At 43.4% G+C, this 19,037-nt stretch overlaps 1 protein-coding gene across 6 annotated transcripts in view; it reads right to left on the minus strand.

Annotated features, from left to right (window-relative positions):
* ERBB4 (erb-b2 receptor tyrosine kinase 4) overlaps nt 1–19,037 on the minus strand; it is an 828,249-nt gene that overhangs the window by 499,557 nt on the left and 309,655 nt on the right. For all 6 annotated transcript variants that reach the window (XM_033170891.1, XM_033170926.1, XM_033170900.1 and 3 more), the window contains exon 2: nt 295–446. In XM_033170891.1, the coding sequence (XP_033026782.1) occupies nt 295–446 (152 nt within the window). The remainder of the gene's footprint in view (nt 1–294; nt 447–19,037) is intronic.

The following is a 19,037-nucleotide window of genomic DNA, read 5'->3' on the forward strand; positions in this document are numbered from 1 at the left end:
CCAAAACAGACACACATCCGTTCCAGGGATCTATTGCATTCCTCCAAAGGCTAACATTGTCTTTTACAGAGTACAAATTAGAGCCCTATGGGAACTTGCAAAATCAATCTGACTAAAGGCCACAGCAGGATACCAGCACACAAACACTCTGTGTACCACTGGCAATATAGTTCTACATCACCACCTAAAAAAAAAATCTCTGTAGAGCTGTCATCTGTACACAGCCTCAATCTGTCATTGCAAAACCAAATGTCAGCTCGCATGTATTTTTAAAGTAGCAGAGATGTCACTTACCCGTAAGAAGGAGAGATCTCGGTTATGTTCAATGCTGGTGATTTCTAGGTTACCCATAACTACCTCGCAGTTCTCATAGTACTTTCGCAATGCACGATACTGTTGCTCAAGATCAGACAAAGAGCTTAGCTTGTTCTCAGTGCCAGCACAAACTGGGGAAAAGATGAGAGGGAAGAAAGAATTAGAATTAATGCAAATATACAACTGTAGCAAAATATACAAGAGCATCATGCGCTTGACTCCATTAGACCATACCTCTTTACTCCATGTATCATGCTTGAAGCAAAATGGTAATACATACAAAAGTAAGCCACAATCCAGTGAATTCATTTGAGCAGAATGTACAAAATGTTTCATGCCCACAGGGTGTTTTCTCACTCTCCTGACTATCGGCCATTTAGCCAACCTCTTCCACATTCAAATATGCTTTTGAAACATCCGCAAGATTTGCAGCAACAGAACACATGGGGTAGATACAGGTGGGATTCCAAACAGAAAATGAGAAAAGCTTCATTGCATTCCGTGATCTGCATATGTGCAACTCTGCATTGAAGTTAATATTCACAATGGGATTTCAAGCATGTGTATGCTGCAATTCAAGAGCGGTGTATATTGAAATGGGACCAGAAGATCAGTAGCGATGCCTGAAAATATATCAGTGGGGCAGCCAGTGGAAACCTAGTACAGACCCAAATGTACATTACCTTACAGTGGCTGATGAGTAGCCAATCCCAACTATGGAGAAATGCTTATAAACTGAGCTAGTTTATGGTCATACACTGACATAACCTTTGCAGCATCTTAACAACCACTCAAGAATCCAGGGAATGCCGAAGGCAATGAAACAAATTTTGATGCCATCAGAATTCACTAAAGGTTTGTTTTAAACAGCCACTATAACTTAAAGGCAAAGGGCCTAAGTAAGTCTGAGTACGATGCACTGCAGGAGAGGGGGTGTTTGGATCTTACCAAATGAGAAGGAAAGACTTCTTTTGGTAGAAGGCTTAGCCAAAGCACAAGTGGGGCATGGAAACACAAGCAGTTTCAGAATGGCAAGCAAAAGAAGCTGTTTTTTTTTTTTTTTGTTATTTTGCACCTGAATGAAACAATCAAATTTATGTGCCTTCTGTGCTCTTCTGTTCTGTTTTGTTTTAATGCTGCATAGAGATGGAGTCCAGGGCAAGAAAATGTGCACCCAATCAAGCTCACCACTGCAAGTGCCAAGGCTTGCTGAAACCAAACACAGCGATGCAAAACAATGAACGACCAGCATGTACAGTTATCTCTTGAAAGCTTTTGTGGGATTACCAGTTTCATGTAACCAACATGCTTAAGTATAATTACTGCATGAAGGGGTTACTGTAATAGAGTAAGCGGTTCTGCCAGACTTCTCTAGGTCACTCCCCTTCACCTTGGGAGGAAAGTAATCAAGCCTATTGTTCCCTTTTAGTCTACCTGAGAAGCTTAGCATGGTTGTTCCAAGCTCAGACCTCATGGCTCTTACAAGCCATTATTGTGTTCCTATACCAATAATTTAGGAACTCTCACCACTGTAGCTGTCAGGGTACACCACGGTGTTGCTCATGAGTAACGACAGAGTCCTCTTACACTAAAGATTACTTTATTGTGCATAACTATTTACAGTGCAGAGCTAGCTAAAAACATGACCACTCAGTCACTTGCAGAATCCGGAGGTGCCCCTCTCTTGTTTCCTGCCTAGCACCAAAGCCTCGGCACCCTGAAACGACGTCTTCTGTGTCCCCTGACCCCCCGATGCTGTGCTGGCACCGGAAACTGCCCAGCATCCCTGACCCTAGACTCCTCTTCCACGGGAGAGAGCTCTGGCAATGGGCTTTGAGAGGAGTCGGGTGACAGCAGCGGCTGGGGCTCCCTGTACCTGAGCAAGACCTCCTCTCGAGGAGGTTCCCTACCCTGATCCTCCCCAATAGCAGGATCACTTTCCACGCTCTCCCCGCGAGGAGTACTCCCGCCCGGGCTTTCCTCGAGAGTAGGACCTCCCAGGTAACTAACCCAGGGTGTACTGCCTGTCCCTTTTGAATGCTGAATGGAAAAGCACCTGAACCTGACCTTTGGAGAGTAAGTAAACCAAATGTGTGGTCTTTTCTATGCTATGGGAAGAGGGAAGTTGGGGAACTCACAAGGTCATATTTTAAAGGTCTAATAGCCTATGTTTCCATGCTTTACTTCCCGCATATTTTGTGATTTTAAATAATTATTATTATTATTATTATTTATACCCCGCCCATCTGGCTGGGTTTCCCCAGCCACTCTGGGTAGCTCCCAACATAATCTCTGCTGGGGTTCTCTCACCAGAGAGTACTTGCCCCCAACCTGGATCTTGGCATCTAGGAATTCTCTTTTCTATATACAGTGCAGGCTGGAGGGCGAGAGGATTTGTCCATGCGATGACCATCAGGTGGAAGGCCTCGTTCACATGGTTTTTCACTGCAAACTTTACGTCGATCTCCGCCACCAATTCCTGGACCAGCTCTGTATCCCTAAAAGGAGACCAGAGCAGGAAGTACTGCATTTCCTACTAAAGGGAACTGACCAGGAGCTTACCAAACTGGTAGCTAAATACCTACATCTGCTCTTTTCTCGTCGTAATGCTCTGCAGTCGTCTGAGTTATCAGGAGTCCCAGAGATGTGATCGTGGACAGTGGAGTCTTGTCTCTTTCCTCTTCTAATACAGTTTGCCCCACTGTGAAAGTATTATTCCGCTACTGTTCTATATGTCAGTGTTTTTCAACCTTTTTTGGGCAAAGGCACACTTGTTTCATGAAAAAAATCACAAGGCACACCACCATTAGAAAATGTTAAAAAATTTAACTCTGTGCCTATATTGACTATATATAAAGTAATTTTCCCACGGCACACCAGGCAACATCTCGCGGCACACTAGTGTGCCGCGGAACAGTGGTTGAAAAACACTGCTATATGTATGTATGTTTCTTTGCTTGATGCCAATAAAAGGTTGATGATGATGATATACAGTGGTACCTCTGGTTGCGAACGGGAGCCGTTCTGGAGGCCCGCTCGCAACATGAAAAGAGTGCAACCTGAAGCACCAAATCTGTGCATGTGCGCGGTGCAATTCGGTGCTTCTGTGCATGCGTGAAGCGCCGAACCCGGAAGTAACCCGTTCCAGTACTTCCAGGTTGGCACGTTCGTATCCCGTGACGAACGCAACCCGCAGCAAACACAACCAGAGGTATGACTGTACCTATTTTTTCCTCCCCACCAACAGCTTTTAGAATTATATTATCAATCGTAGCAACAGTATGAACCTCTTTTCCTCACTTCTAATTGTAACTGCCTGCAAGCATCCTCTACTAATTTATTTTTTTAAAGAATTTTGAATTTTTATTTTTACTGGCATATTCTTGCACCGCCAATCAAGAATTTTATCGGAGAGAAGAGGAGGTGGTAGCAGTAGCAGTGTGGGCTACCCAAGTCATAGTGCTAGCTGCCCAAGAGAAGCCACCTGTTGCTGCAGGTCAGGTCTTGCTGCCCAACTTATGTCAGGTGCAAGCAGAGCCTAATCCAAGTAACTGACAGTTTAGGTTCCTCCTGTTGAGTCAGGAGCCGTGTGTTGAGGTTGGGAAGTCAGCAGTTAAACAGTTGTCTGGTTTTGCAAAGATCTCACTGACAATATGGATGCCCTGCCCCTACACACACATGACCAGATCACACAGGCAGAAGAGACTCATAGAGAAATTGATGTAATTTGCAGGCAGAAGGACAATTTCAGGGGCAAGGGAGCTTGGTTCAAAATATATCCACATCTTCTGAGATGCGCAAATATGCATTGCAAGCCAGATTTTTTTTTTTGGGGGGGGGGGTAAGCTGAAGGACAGAGAGCGTTCAAAAGAACCCTTTCCCCCAGGTCCAGTCCCCAGTTGTGGAAAAAGAAACTGCATTCGAATGTAAAGGTTGGATAAAACTATGCCAAAAACTAAAATCATACAAACAACCACCCAGATTCTGCAGCCAATTCAACGACTTAGGATTCACAGTTACAGGTGGGTAGCCATGTTGGTCTGCCATAGTCAAAACAAAATAAAATAAAAAATTCTTTCCAGTAGCACCTTAGAGACCAACTAAGTTTGTTCTTGGTATGAGCTTTCATGTCCAGCATGCACACAGCTTCAGGAGGGGGGAAGGGAGTACGTTTCTTTCCTGATTATATGGCAGATGTAGTATCCAAAAGGGGCGTACAACCTCTACACTACAGAAATCTCTCCGTGCAAATTTCCTCTTGGATTTTACTCACTTAAAAGCATATATCTGAACATTCTGGCAGCTCCAGCAATCTGAATTACTGGCCACCACTGCATAGTGAAATGGTACTCACAGCAGCTAACTGCTCTGAATATATGTTGGCTCAGCACCATGTTGCTTACAAACATCCTATCCAGAAAAGATAAAACTCCATGCCTGGTCCAAAGAGGATTCTCCAGGAATTCATTCATAAATCTCTTCCCTTTGAGAAATACGAGCCAGCATGATATTTTGGTCTGTTTCTATCCTATGCTAAATAGCTATTTGACTTCTCCACCCACCCCCATCCCAAATATTTTACCCCCAAAGAGGAAAGACTAGAGGCCAGATTGGTTTGATTTCAGGAAGGATTTTAAATTTAGGAAAACAAGCATAGATACACCTGGAAGCAAAAGTGCAATAAGATGTATTTTGGGAAGAACATTTTCCGTCTGTATCCTTTGGATACATTGGAGTAAAATACCGAAAGATGAGCAGAGCATTGCGGGAGAATTCTTTCAGTTTAGTGACAACCTTTCTGACGAGAGCCTAGGAAATAAGTTCCAGGTTTACAAGAGTTTCTGAAGTCTGAGATGGAGCGGAAGTATATTATGCAAATCTGCAGACAAAAGAAACTGACACAATTGTTTCCTTGAAAAAGAAACCTGCAAGACATAGCTAACCATGTGAAAATGACCCCTGTGGCGCTGGAGAAACACAGGCCCTATTTATAATTACAAAGGAGTGCCGCCTTAAAGCGAGAATAGTGTCAGAATCCCTACTGGAGGTCAGAATCAGTAAGGTTCTCTACAAGATTGCAATTGTGAGTTTCATAAAACATGTTCGTACGGTATGTTTAGATATATTATGGCCTTATAAGAAAGCGCCTTGCTACTCTTTCAAGATCTGAGTAGAGAGACCAAAGATCTTCCTGTTCTGGAGGGGAAAAAAGAACAAAATGGGATTTGGTGTAGCAGAGTATAGGAAGCCAGACAGAAACCACGAGAGCCCCAGAGAAGGTTCAATAATGCTAATGTAGAGGGCTGCCATAAAGGAGTGGCATTAAGTGACAGCCAGGAAGCCCCTCAGCCATGAACTCACACAATTGTCTAATTTCTCATCAGGCTACAATGATAATACCAGCCCACCTTACAGTACAGTTGCAAGAATTAGTGCACTGAAGAGATAAAATATATCAGGCATGTTCCCTTTAAAAAGCTCTACATTTTACCTCCTCCCTGAAAAAAACTTAACAACTTTGACCCACCCACCCCCCCAAAAATTGGCCTTCCTCCTTCCTAAAAAAAGCTCAACAACTTTGACCTGAAACCCCCCCCCCCCCGAGATATATTACACCACGACAACCTGCCAAGGTAAGTGTGTCTATATATATATATATATGGGGGGGAGGAGGAGGAGGAGGAGGAGGAGGAGGAGGAGAAGAAGAAGAAGAAGAAGAAGAAGAAGAAGAAGAAGAAGAAGAAGAAGAAGAAGAAGAAGAAATGGCTGGGAGAGAACATTTCAAAAATTAGCATGAAGTTTTCTCTTATATAGAGTAGATTTTTAAAACTGCAATCTGACGTTGTACTGTCCGTTCTCTCACCACATTTTTCCACACATGTATCAACCTGAGATAAAGGCACATGGATTGTGTTGGGCATGTATAATTTGCTTTACAATTGCCAAGTATTAATACAAAGAGCCTTCTGCCTGCTTAGCAAAGAAATTAGGAGTCATATAGACCTGTACATATTTTTAGCAACCACCCCAATGCATGACAACAAGCAAAAAAAACAAAACACTGATGCTATACATAGAATGAATTTGGCAAACTATGGCTAGTCCAAAATATGTTTAATTATCAGAAAGTGAAATGACAGGTGTTGAAGTTTGAACACATGACATCGTCCAACTTTTGAAATCTAAACAAAAGTTTTCCCCATAAAAATATCAGCACTGACACATATCTACTCAGAATTAAACATTCGACCCCAAATGTTGACACCTGCAATGAAAATACTAGGATGGTTCCAGACTAAGCTAATCATACAGTAATGACTACCTTCAATTTATTTGTATTTATGTTCTTAAATTTATAACACACTTTTCTTCCACCCACTCTGAGCTGATTTTGGGGTGCACATGGGGGGAAAGGATAGGGAAAAATCCAGTTGTACAAGTGGAATTCCTTGAACAGGACTTCTGCTGATGGGACTTATTAGGAAGCAACACCAACTGAAATTTTGACAAAGCAGACATTAACCTGCTACTGTTTTCAAAAACCAAGGCTGGTGTGTGGCCTATAACTATTTTAGCCATGCATTTTTTGCTTTATTGATGGTGCTGTAGGAGCTGCGCGGCCACACATTGCATCTTCCCCATTCTACTCCTGCTTTAATGAGGTTAACTGTTTAAATGACCGATTAATAAATACAAAGAGTTCAATGCCGTATTTTTGCATGATATCGTAAAACATGCATTCTGAAATTTATTATAGGTGATGGACCAAACAAGAAACATAGAGACAGAGCTACATTCGACAAATGCTTACAGAAATAAGCAGTCGGTGTGCAGTTATCCCTTGATTAATTCCATTTACACATTTAGATAATTGCTAATAGTTTCAGGAGCACATTTTTGATAAGCCAAGGCTGGTTGTTTCTCTCTTATTTTTAATTAACTTTACTTAATGCAACACCATGCACTTTTGTGCATCTCTCCTCATCAAAACTGCAGCTTACTTTTTAAATTGGCGGAGCTGTTTGTGTGCGAGAGTGTCATTTTACTTTTTTAAAAAAAGAAAAAGGGGAAGGGGGAAAAAGCTTGTTAAACAGGGGCTCCGGAAAAGATTACCAGCCGTGCCTCTCTACACGAGGCCTTGCCTGAGTAGAGCACGACTTTCATTTGCCAATCGATTTGCCAATCAGGCGGTATATACACAAGGCATTGCTCACAAGATCAGGCCCATTGATTTCAGAAGTCCATTTATGAAAAGAGAACTGAAAATTCACTTTCCCATGTCAGCTTAACGACACGGAGCACTCTTTTGAACACAACTACAATGTGTTTGCAAGCTTTTTTCTTATAAGGCTTTATCAACCTAAATTGTTTGGCTGATACCAAGTAAAAACATTGCTCCGTCGTCTTGAAAGAATGTTTTTAAAACCACACATTGGTACCCTGAATGCCTCTATTCTGAAGCTTCACAAATGGCCTTTGAAGGAAAGATGACAAGGGGCCATTGTGTGCACCATCACTAATCTTGACGTAACCACTCGTAACTTTAAAAGGGTTGTTCTGAGCAGCAACCTGAAAGCAGGAAATTAACTTAATGGTAGTCAGGAGTCCAAACTGGCCGTTAAACAAATGAGGCATCTGTCCCCAGCATCAGGTCCCAAGAAATCATCTTGAGGTTGCCTAACAATTGAATTGAATTGAAAAAACTGATGCTTTTGAATTATGGTGCTGGAGGAGACTCTTGAGAGTCCCATGGACTGCAAGAAGATCAAACCTATCCATTCTCAAAGAAATCAGCCCTGAGTGCTCACTAGAAGGACAGATCCTGAAGTTGAGGCTCCAGTACTTTGGCCACCTCATGAGAAGAGAAGACTCCCTAGAAAAGACCCTGATGCTGGGAAAGATGGAGGGCACAAGGAGAAGGGGACGACAGAGGATGAGATGGTTGGACAGTGTTCTCGAAGCGACTGGCATGAGTTTGGCCAAACTGCGGGAGGCAGTGGAGGATAGGCGTGCCTGGCGTGCTCTGGTCCATGGGGTCACGAAGAGTCGGACACGACTAAATGACTGAACGACAAAAACAGTTCCAGAAGGACTGAGTTGCCTCCATTTCTAAGGCCCTGCAAAGGATCCACAGGGTCCCTTTATCTCAGACTAGTCCTGTTGCATCTGTTTCACCTCATCCCTCAGTCTGAGTCAGGTGTTTTGAATGTGGCTGCTTACTTTTCAGCTCATGCAAATTGTCTGCTAATATGCGCAGTTAATATGTGCTGGTTCGAAACCCATATAGCATGCCACGGTGGCAATTTGCACAATCAGGGAGAGATTCCAGAGCTCCCCTGATTACAGAAGACGCTGCATTGCTACAGTATTCCACTCCATCAGCTCACATATTATTATGCTCCAACCAGCAGATCGCCTGCATTAGCTGCAGAGATGATACATAATGGCCACGTTTAGCATGTGAATCTGTGCTAAGTGACTGTGTAAAATAAAAAAAAAATAAACCAAAAGAACAGTATGTTCTCCATTACGCAAAATGCAGCTGAAACAGATTTGCCACAGAAGACCATGCTTACTTTACCATCTCACTGCCTTCTCCCCGGACTACGAAAAACTTTGAAATCTTGACAAGACTCCCTCCCATGACTTCACAGGAAAGCAACACATTTTGTTACCTTTCCTTTAGTTCTGCAACAGTTATTGCAAGACCCATATTCTGCCTTTTCTCGTGGTTTTGTTCCCCAAATTCTTTCCTGATTTTACAGTTGTCCTAACATTTCCAAAGGGTCCTGTAGCGATTTTGCTTTTTTGAGATTGCAGCGTTACATTACCAGAAGGAACCAGCCTATAAACCAGCAAGCAATGGATGTTAATACAGAACACAATTAGCAAGTGAAGCACATTCCCAGTCAGTGGGGAAAACTGCAGCAGAGTGCTATTGCCCTCGTGTCTTGGTGGTGGGTGGGTGGAAACCAGGTAGATATAACCAGGTAGATATGCCTTTGGTCTGATTCTGCAGGGTGTTTTATGCAATACTGCTAAGCACCTGGCAGAAAATATGATGGTGATGTTGAGTAGGGATGCTGACAAAAATTGCTATCTCTGAATGTGGTGCCAAATGCTTACAAAGTTCCGTACTGGGGCTTATGAAGAAGAATAGAAGAAGAGTTTGGATTTGATATCCCGCTTTATCACTACCTGAAGGAGTCTCAAAGCGGCTAACATTCTCCTTTCCCTTCCGCCCCCACAACAAACACTCTGTGAGGTGAGTGGGGCTGAGAGACTTCAGAGAAGTGTGACTAGCCCAAGGTCACCCAGCAGCTGCATGGGGAGGAGCGGAGACGCAAACCCGGTTCCCCAGATTACGAGTCTACCGCTCTTAACCACTACACCACACTGACTGCTACATAAATATTTCTTCAAAGCTATAAATAATTTTGGGAACTAGCGGATACAAAACGTATCTAACACTCAAGTTCTGTTTGCATGACAGACTTCTGCATATGCAACGGAACTTCTCTTTCCTCTTGTGACACCTGGAAGGCCCTGCACACCCTCAAAACTTGATCCAGAGGGTTGGGACACCCAAGGGCAGATTTGTGGGGTGCACAAGAGGAGAGGGGAGGAAGGGGTAACCCTGTTGCATGAGTAGAAATCTCTGCTTGCACATCATAGGATTCAACACTACGTTAGCTTTATAAGAAGCAGTGATACATGCAAATATTGGGAACTGTTACATCTTAGTGAAGAACAAATACTTCAGAAATATTATCTATGCCATTGCTTGTGTTTGTGAACATTTTTTTAGGACACTGTACAATCAGTGCCATTTCCTCTGTGGTTGGAAGTGAAGCAAATATGTTAGATTTGACCATGATGGACATGAAAAACGTATTTCTTCCTTGGTCACCAATTATTATTTTGTGTTATGGCCCATCTGTAAAGGTGTTCCTATGTTTAAATACTGCACTACTGTGAAAATATGCTGGAGGGTCTACATCATGCACAGAAGTAGCTTACAGGCTCTCCAGGCTTTGCCAAAACCACCTTTCTAACTTAGGCTGGGAATAAATTAACTGCCGTTCCCTTCCTCCATCTCAATTTCTAACAGCCTTTTCCTTATTTTGTTCCAGCATTGTTTCGCCTTGAGCTTAAGTCCTTAACTCTAACATAGGTACCGGACTTGACAAGCAATTAGAGCAAGCAATTTCCACTCGTCAAACCTTGCTAGATTTGTCATCTGCCATCTGCATGATCGTCTGGCTCTCCTCGCGGACTTGCTGTGAATCTGGATCTACTTGTGTAGAAATAAAAAAATAAATAAAAACGGCACAAGACACCATTCTGGTGGGAAGAAAGTGACACAGTGGAGGAAACTGATGTGAGAGTTATTTGCATGTTTTTAAATTTGTATTTCTTGATGTTTTATTATGGGGAGCACTGCAGCTCTGCCACTCATTTGAACATATGAAGCTACTGTGCAATTTTAGATACGTTTACTCACGTTTAAGTCCCTTTATGCTCTGTGGGAGTAACTCCCTTGTAAGCATGCATGTAAGATTGTAGCCTCAGCCTCAGTGCACAATTACCAAGCTAAAATTTCTCACTGAGACACAGCTCACATTCAGGCAAGGCTAACTGGGCATTTGAAGTGGAGAATTCTCATAACCTAAGTGACAATCAGACACCTAGGGGCAGCCCATACTTTGGATTAATGAGGATTGTGAACCTCTTTCACTTACTTTAATTCACTCTTGTCCCTGTGGCGTTCTCCTCCAACTACTGCTGTTGCACACTTTCCACTCCCTGGCCTGAATCCAGAGATTTCCTGTGCTTTGCAGATCCAAACAGGAGAGGTGAATCACAGATGTAGGAGGGTTGTTAAAACTGATTTATAGATTAGTTTATGGGTGTTTGTATAACTAAGTTGATTTTTTAAAACTGTCTTCAGTGCCATTTAGTGAAAAGGTGGAATAGCAATTTTTAAACAAATCAATATCCCAAACTTTATGCCCATGGCACAAATAAAAACTGAAATATCAAACAACATACAGCCTTGCAAAGATGCAAATGACAACTCTTTGGCTTTCTTAAGTAATGGTTCTTTCAGAAATGCATTATGCAGTGAAATTTAATTGAGAGCCAATCACAGAGTTGGAAGGGACCTAAGGGTCATCTAGCCCAACCCCCATCCAATTTGAAACCATAGTGGTCCCTGCTTAGCTTTGTAAGTGTGCTAACAATTTTATTGCTGCACCGCTAGGAGGCAAGTCTATATTCTGCATATCACAGTAGTGTGCAAGTGGGAATCCCCAGGTAAAAACTCCTTACATATATAAAACTATGTCAGGGAGAAGTATATGCTATAAACATTCTCCCCAGTACCTATTTTTCTGTTTGTGTGTGAATTAGTTTTGATTTTGTATTTAATCATGTGACAGTCCCCCTGCCACCCTTGCAGCAGCCTGAATTAATAAAAGCATTAACGAAGCTTGAGAGAGAAGGTGCTATGGTGCAGATTTCACCATCACCCTCTGAGTAAAAATTGTCAGTCGCAGATCTAGAAGCTAGATTGCAAAAGCACCACTACTAAACATGCTTTGATGTGCAAATAGACAGAGCTACACATATAAGCAAATATATATTTAACAAGATACTCTGGGTAGCATTATTCCCCCCCCCCCATTGTAAGCATTAACTATAAAATTCCTATTGTTCTTACATGTTTCTTCAGAAGGCATTACAATGCACAGAAGTTGGAAGCAACAGTTTATTCTAATGAGAGAGATATCCCTCACTGGGCTGAGCTGTATTTTAGAAAATGATGCTGAGAAGCTGTAGCATTGGGCTCATATATGGTGCTGCTGCAAGCTGCGGCGTAGCACGAGTTGCCGGCATCCGGGGGGGGGGGGAACCACCGACACCACTGGAGCTGCGCTGCCTGCTTGCCTGCACAGGGGGGAGCCCAGCTAGGCAGATGAACCCCCCCTGACAGCCACAGAAAGAGGGCTGGGCTGGGCTGAGGTTGCCCCTTGCCCCCCTCCCTCCATCTGCATCCGCTCACCATGGGACTGAAAGCCTCTGACGCCTTTGCCAGAATGGGGTAAGGATCCCAGTGGAAGCCGGAGCTTGCATGGGGGCATCTGGTTGTGCCCCCTCATAATTTTTCACCCTGACCCCCCCCCCCCCCCAGCTACATCACTGGCTGTAAGAACTGCTCGAGTTCATCCAACTTGAAGTCGAACATGCTAATTTATTCACCCCAAACCCCAGCAACATTAAACAGTTGTTTAAAATCTGATGTCCTTCTGGAGCAGCTTCCAACCTCTTGTCAATAACACTTGCTTAGCAATAACTTGCTTAGCTATGATCCATCTTAACCAAAGGATCTTTCTAGATCAAAAACCACTGCACAACCACTGTTACTCTAAAAGGCATTCAGGTGTATTGGAAGCCTTTTGAAACAAGAATGGTTTGATTACCGTACTCTGGAATGGTAAAAGGATTAGCCATCTGTGGGCAAGGATGATCAAAAACCATAAAAAAAACCACACAACAGCCTGGTTGGGAGTTGACTTTTGGCCACTTGCCTGAAAAGTAAGAGGCAAGGCTGTTTGTCCATCCAAGCCTTTTAAAAGAGAAGCATCAGCTATGCACCTCAAGTCATAGGCAGCTAGATCGACTGGACTAGCCCCAAACTACTGGGAAGATCTTTTGAATCGACTAGATGAAGCTGCCACCCTCTGCTCCTGCGCTGCCCAGAAAGTGAAGAGTGTGAGCAGTTATAGAAGAGAATGGAAGAGCTTCTGCGCTTCTGCACCTTTATTTTTTGTGTAAAGGTGGGAATTTCAGAATACAGATTCTTTCATCGTGCATCTGCACAGCTAAAACTCAATGCGTCTGTTAAAGAAACAGCAGTCCTGTATTTCTTTGTTCTTGGTTACCCTAAAATGCATGGCCAAGCCTGCATTTGAACACAGGACGCCTAAGCCGGTTGCCAAGACTTTGCCAACTGGTCCAAATGTTTTTCACAATATTTCCAGCATTTCTGTATACGCTTTCATCTCATAACAATAATTTCTCCTCTAAAGAGCATTCATTAGCGTTTACAGTTACTTCTCTGAGTTTAAGTTACAGGTAGGTAGCCGTGTTGGTCTGCCATAGTCAAAACAAAATAAAATAAAATAAAAATTCCTTCCAGTAGCACCTTAGAGACCAACTAAGTTTGTTCTTGGTATGAGCTTTCGTGTATCTGAAGAAGTGTGCATGCACGCGAAAGCTCATACCAAGAACAAACTTAGTTGGTCTCTAAGGTGCTACTGGAAGGATTTATTTTATTTTATTTTGTCCTCTGAGTTTACTGAGTGAAACCGTAACTCAGAAGCATAATGCCAATTGCTATTTCACATGTGCAGTGACAAAAAAAGAAAATAAAAATGCCATGCACCACTAGCCTTTTAGGGAATGGTGCAATTGAACAGTTATTCCTGGCATAGGGAAAATGAAGGTGTTTTCTGTTTGCTAGGCAATTTAAGGAGGGGATTTACAACTATTTGTAACAGCTATTTCCAAATTAACTGAGAAGTGCCCGAAAGCCATTCAGTGAGCTTCATTCTTTCTTCTGCTCCTAGAAACTAGCAAAAAATCCAGCCATGGTATCATACATACAGTCATCACCAGAGGTAACAGGGCAAGGCATGGAATGGAGCAACTGGTGCAAAGATGGGGTCGTGTCTCCCCCCTGTGCTTTTGATAGTTGCACAGAAGTTACAGTTTTTCATGTCCCTGCATGCCAAACTGCACTCACTCATTGCCTGCACTCCAGAAGCTTAATCCTCCTTTGCGATGGGAGATAACGAACTGGTAACAGAGCTGGTTTTTAAAAACCTGTTTTGGGGGGAATTGTTTCTGTTGAAAGAATATGGACACCCAGAAAGACACTCCTCCTCCAAAGCAACAACCTATGATATACACCTGTGGAGAATGTCACACAGAAAACGAAATAAAAGCAAGAGATCCTATCAGATGCAGAGAACGTGGATACAGAATAATGTAAAGGTAAAGGTAAAGGGACCCCTGACCATCAGGTCCAGTCGTGTCCGACTCTGGGGTTGCGGCGCTCATCTCGCTCTATAGGCCGAGGGAGCCGGCGTTTGTCCGCAGACAGCTTCCGGGTCATGTGGCCAGCATGACTAAGCTGCTTTCTGGCGAACCAGAGCAGTGCACGGAAACGCCGTTTACCTTCCCGCCGGAGCGGTACCTATTTATCTACTTGCACTTTGACGTGCTTTCGAACTGCTAGGTGGGCAGGAGCTGGGACCGAGCAACGGGAGCTCACCCCGTGGCAGGGATTCGAACCACCGACCTTCTGATCAGCAAGTCCTAGACTCTGTGGTTTAACCCACAGCGCCACCTGGGTCCCTACAGAATAATGTACAAAAGGACAAAAAGATGTAAGCTTCTCTGTTCATTGCTTGATTATTGCATGCTGATCTTAATTACCTGAACTTTTAGAATTTGTTTAGAGTTGCTGTAATGTGATGGCGTAATTTCACACTAATAAAGGTCTACAAATTTCATCAATACTTAAATAAAAAATTCTCCTTTGCCCCTGGCCACCCTGGGTCATTGCTTCCTCCCAACTCCCATCTTTCCATTTGTAGGTCTAACTGGTTACAGAAAAAAAACTCTCCTATATTGTGACTAAAGGCTGGTTTCGAAGGGGGGTGAGATGGGGGAGAGGGAAGGAGGCTAGACACAACAAACTTTGTGATGAATAATCACAAAGCACAACAGAGAAGCCCTTTTGCATGCATGTGAGTGTGTGCGTATAAAAGAAGAATAAATTCACCCAGGAGCTTCTGCAACATCTGTTGCGATGCTGGGACCAAACCACTTGCAGTCCTTACTGAATTATGCTTCCTAGCTTCAAAGCATGAAGGGTTTTTCTTCCCTCGCTGCTTTGTAAAGCTGGCACTCTCCTAGAGGACCAAGTGTCTGCTTAACTTGCACAACACATTGCTTTGGTCCAGGAGCAAAGAATACCATAGCAACTCCAACAACACAAAACCTCCTTTGGGATTCAGCTTTTCATTCGCCTGTGAATGTCGGGGGGGTGGGGGAGGGAGGCTGAACAGAGGGGTGCTTGAAGGCTGCAGACATTTACTTGACGTTAAATGTGTTTTAATTAACAGCACACAAAAACACTGAAATTTGTGCCCATTCATTCATCTGATATCAGGCTCAACACCATTCAAGCCAATGGCAGCTTGGACACCCATCTCAGTAGGTCAGAAGAGAGCCCTTGTTTCCCACCTCAGAGTTTTAAAGCACGTTTGGTAAATTGCAGAAAACTTTTTTCATCTCACCATCATGGCTTGTGCAAGAGATATGCCTCTAGTGGTGGCAGTCCAGAGTGGTAGTGATCAGCATTTAACTTCACCAGTCACAGATCAATGTAATTATGTGTAATTATTCACCATTTGATTGCGCTGCAATTACTATGTAGTTACAGGCTAACTCTGTGGTTACTTGTGCCATAAAATTAAAGCATTACCCTGAGATCCACAAATTACATAATAATCCTCTCTCAAAGTCAATTAGCAATTGCCACATAATCCATAGGTCACATAATGAAAAGGTACAAATATCTGTTGTGGGTAATTAGACTGAGTAATGGCCTAATTATAGAGAACCACACCCCAATATTCTCCTCATACTGCATTGCTGAGCTAGAAGAGGACTAAAAAATTCAGAAAAAGAAAAAGGAAAGGAACTCTCGACAAACATTTGGGAAGTGAAGTGCTTAAGTATAAAATGTCCCCTTTAGGGCTTAAAAACCCTCTATTCAACTGAGCAAGGATGAAATTAAAATTAACTGACACTGATGTTTCTCCAAAGCTCCTCCAGCGTATTGGGAGCTTCAGCAGAAGATGACATTCTTCCCAATTCCCACAAGTTTAAGAAAGATTAAATTAAATTTACTGAAGAATATTTTCTGCTGATAAACATAGCAGCTCACAATCTGGATAAAGCAAAACAAAAATACCTAAAGCAGTTTTCCAATGGAGCTTTATGTTCTGTAACTGACCTGATCCAGCAGGGAGGAGGGGAATAGGGTCTTCTTTCATCTAGGGGGTTACGAGCTGCAGATCCGGATCAGAAGCTCCATCCTTCTACTGTACTCTGAAAGCTCCTTCTCCTAATCCAGGATATTCAGCAGGATGGTTGTGGTTATAATAGTCTGGTCCAGATGACACACCAAGACAAACCATGGCTGCACATGGTCAAAAAGGAGTTTTCAGCCACTTTTGTTTCTTCTCTCCAGTCCTGTTGGCTGCTCATGTTGCACCACACTAAGCCAAGGTTTGGCTTAATATGTCATCCAAACCGGGGTACATTGTTAAACTCTTTTCACATTAACCACAAGTTGTAACCATGGTTAGTTCTTGGTTGTGGCTCATGGTTAGTGAGGAGAAAGCCCTAGTCTGGATGACCAGCAAAACAGACCAAGGAGGAGCAAATCAACTTTAAGCTCCTAAGCAAGAGTCCACAGGGTCTCACTTCGCAAAGGTTTGGCTCAGTGTGTTGTCTGAATCAGGTCCTAGAGGAGAATGGAGAATGCAATTTGTACATCTTCACGTACAGTGAAAGATGTCTAATAAGAAAGACTCTGTACACACATAGCCATTGATTGGTACAAGGTGTTCTGTTTTTTATCTAGATCAGCTACTGGGGAAAAGGTTGGAAGGGAGTTTTTGAGTCTCAACAGCAAAGCCAAACCGCCTCCACCCTGTAAATTGTGCGCCTAAGCTCCCGATCCAGCCCCTGATCCAGAGACCAGGCTAGCCTGAACAGAATCGTATGGAATGCTATCCCACCAATGAGATGGCCTGCACATTTCTTTGCCTTAGTCAACACTTAAACTTTTGTTGCAAGTTACTGTTTTTAAATGAGACATGCTATGGCACTGATTAGGCTATTAATAAAAGCCAGCTGCTTGATTGAAAGAGGATATCAAAACTGGTGCTGCTCCTCGTGACATTTCCTATCTCTCTCTCTCTCTCTCTCTCTCTCTCTCTCTCTAGTTTTGCTTGATTTACAGGGATTTTTTTTTGCACCTAAAACAATTCCATAATAAATTGCAGAAGCTGACTTTCAGTGGTGATTAATTCAAGGAAGTCAGTAACAAGCGGAAACCCAAGTACTTTCCCACGACCATTAGCTGATTCACTACAAATGGACTAAGCTGACACTTTGCCCTAACTGGAAAAATTTTAAAAACTGAAAATCTGGTTAAACAGCAGGATAAATGACATGGACACAACTTCATTAGGTACCCTGCTTGTCCTGTTAGAAGCCCAAAATTTGTCCAGCGTACTCACCTTTATAATAATAGAAAGATACTTGGGGACATTATAACAAGCTGGGGGGGGGGGGCGCTCACCTGTGGCCTTCCAGGTGTTGTCCGACTCCATCAGCTGTAGTCAGAAGGGCCAATGGTCAGTGATGATGGACTTGTGGTCCAGCAACACTTGCAGGGCCACAGGTTAGGCACCCCTGCATTACAATAAATATGCTGGGGAAAGGGAAATTTTGTGAGCTGTACATGTTCCATGTGCTGCACACTGGCATGTGTAACCCATTAACAAAAACTGCCAACACAAATTCAAGCTGAATCTTCAGAAAACACAATGGTAAGGAGCTTGCCTTATAAAATTGCAAGCTGACAATTCTAGTGGTCGTGCGAAATGCACCGACGCAGCAGCTATATTCCATATTCAGCAGATATAGCCATCTCTACAAGGGATGAATAAGCTGAGAACCGGAGTCTTGCCATCTAGAAGAAGAAGAAGAAGAAGAAGAAGAAGAAGAAGAAGAAGAAGAAGAAGAAGAAGAAGAAGAAGCGGAGTTTGGATTTGATATCCCGCTTTTCACTACCCAAAGGAGTCTCAAATCTGCTAACATTCTCCTTTCCCTTCCTCCCCCACAACAAACACTCTGTGAGGTGAGTGGGGCTGAGAGACTTCAAAGAAGTGTGCCTAGCCCAAGGTCACCCAGCAGCTGCATGTGGAGGAGCGGGGAAGCGAACCCGGTTCACCAGATTACGAGTCTACCACTCTTAACCACTACACCACACTGGCTCTCAGAAACCCCTGTGAGATAGAGTGGGGCTGATGCTGTGGGATCAAATAGGAGATGTTCTATTGCTAACATCAGCAAGGTTTCACAGAAAACAACTGTGTTTGGATTGTATCAAGTGGGGACCAATAGCAAGCAGCTGTTCCTCCTCCCTGTCCTTCGGGATACAGGGTTCACTCTTGGCAGTTTGGTCCTCCCTCCCCTCACATCTCCCTATCAGCTTGCACAGGGACCCACCCCACATTGTGCTTCATTTGGGATCTGGCAGGAATAATGATCTCCCAGCCTCAGTGAGCTTGGTGCCGTGGTAGGGGTTATTGCCATGGAGATAGCTTGCCCAAGAGCCTGCAAGTCACCTGAGCACAATGCCCAACGGTGCATGGAAGGGAACCATTATTGGTGAAGAAGGATGGCACAGGGAACAAATTGGGGTTTGGCATTCAGTGGTGAAAGTGACCCCTGCTTCCGAGCCTATCAGCATGTCCCAAGTGCTGCCTACATTTTTCTACACTTCCACCCAGTCCTGACCAGCATTCCCCAGTTGGAGGACACCGACAACATGAGTGGGGTGGGGTGGCCAG

The sequence above is a fragment of the Lacerta agilis genome, chromosome 1, assembly GCF_009819535.1.
Source record: "Lacerta agilis isolate rLacAgi1 chromosome 1, rLacAgi1.pri, whole genome shotgun sequence".
NCBI classification, from domain to species: domain Eukaryota; kingdom Metazoa; phylum Chordata; class Lepidosauria; order Squamata; family Lacertidae; genus Lacerta; species Lacerta agilis.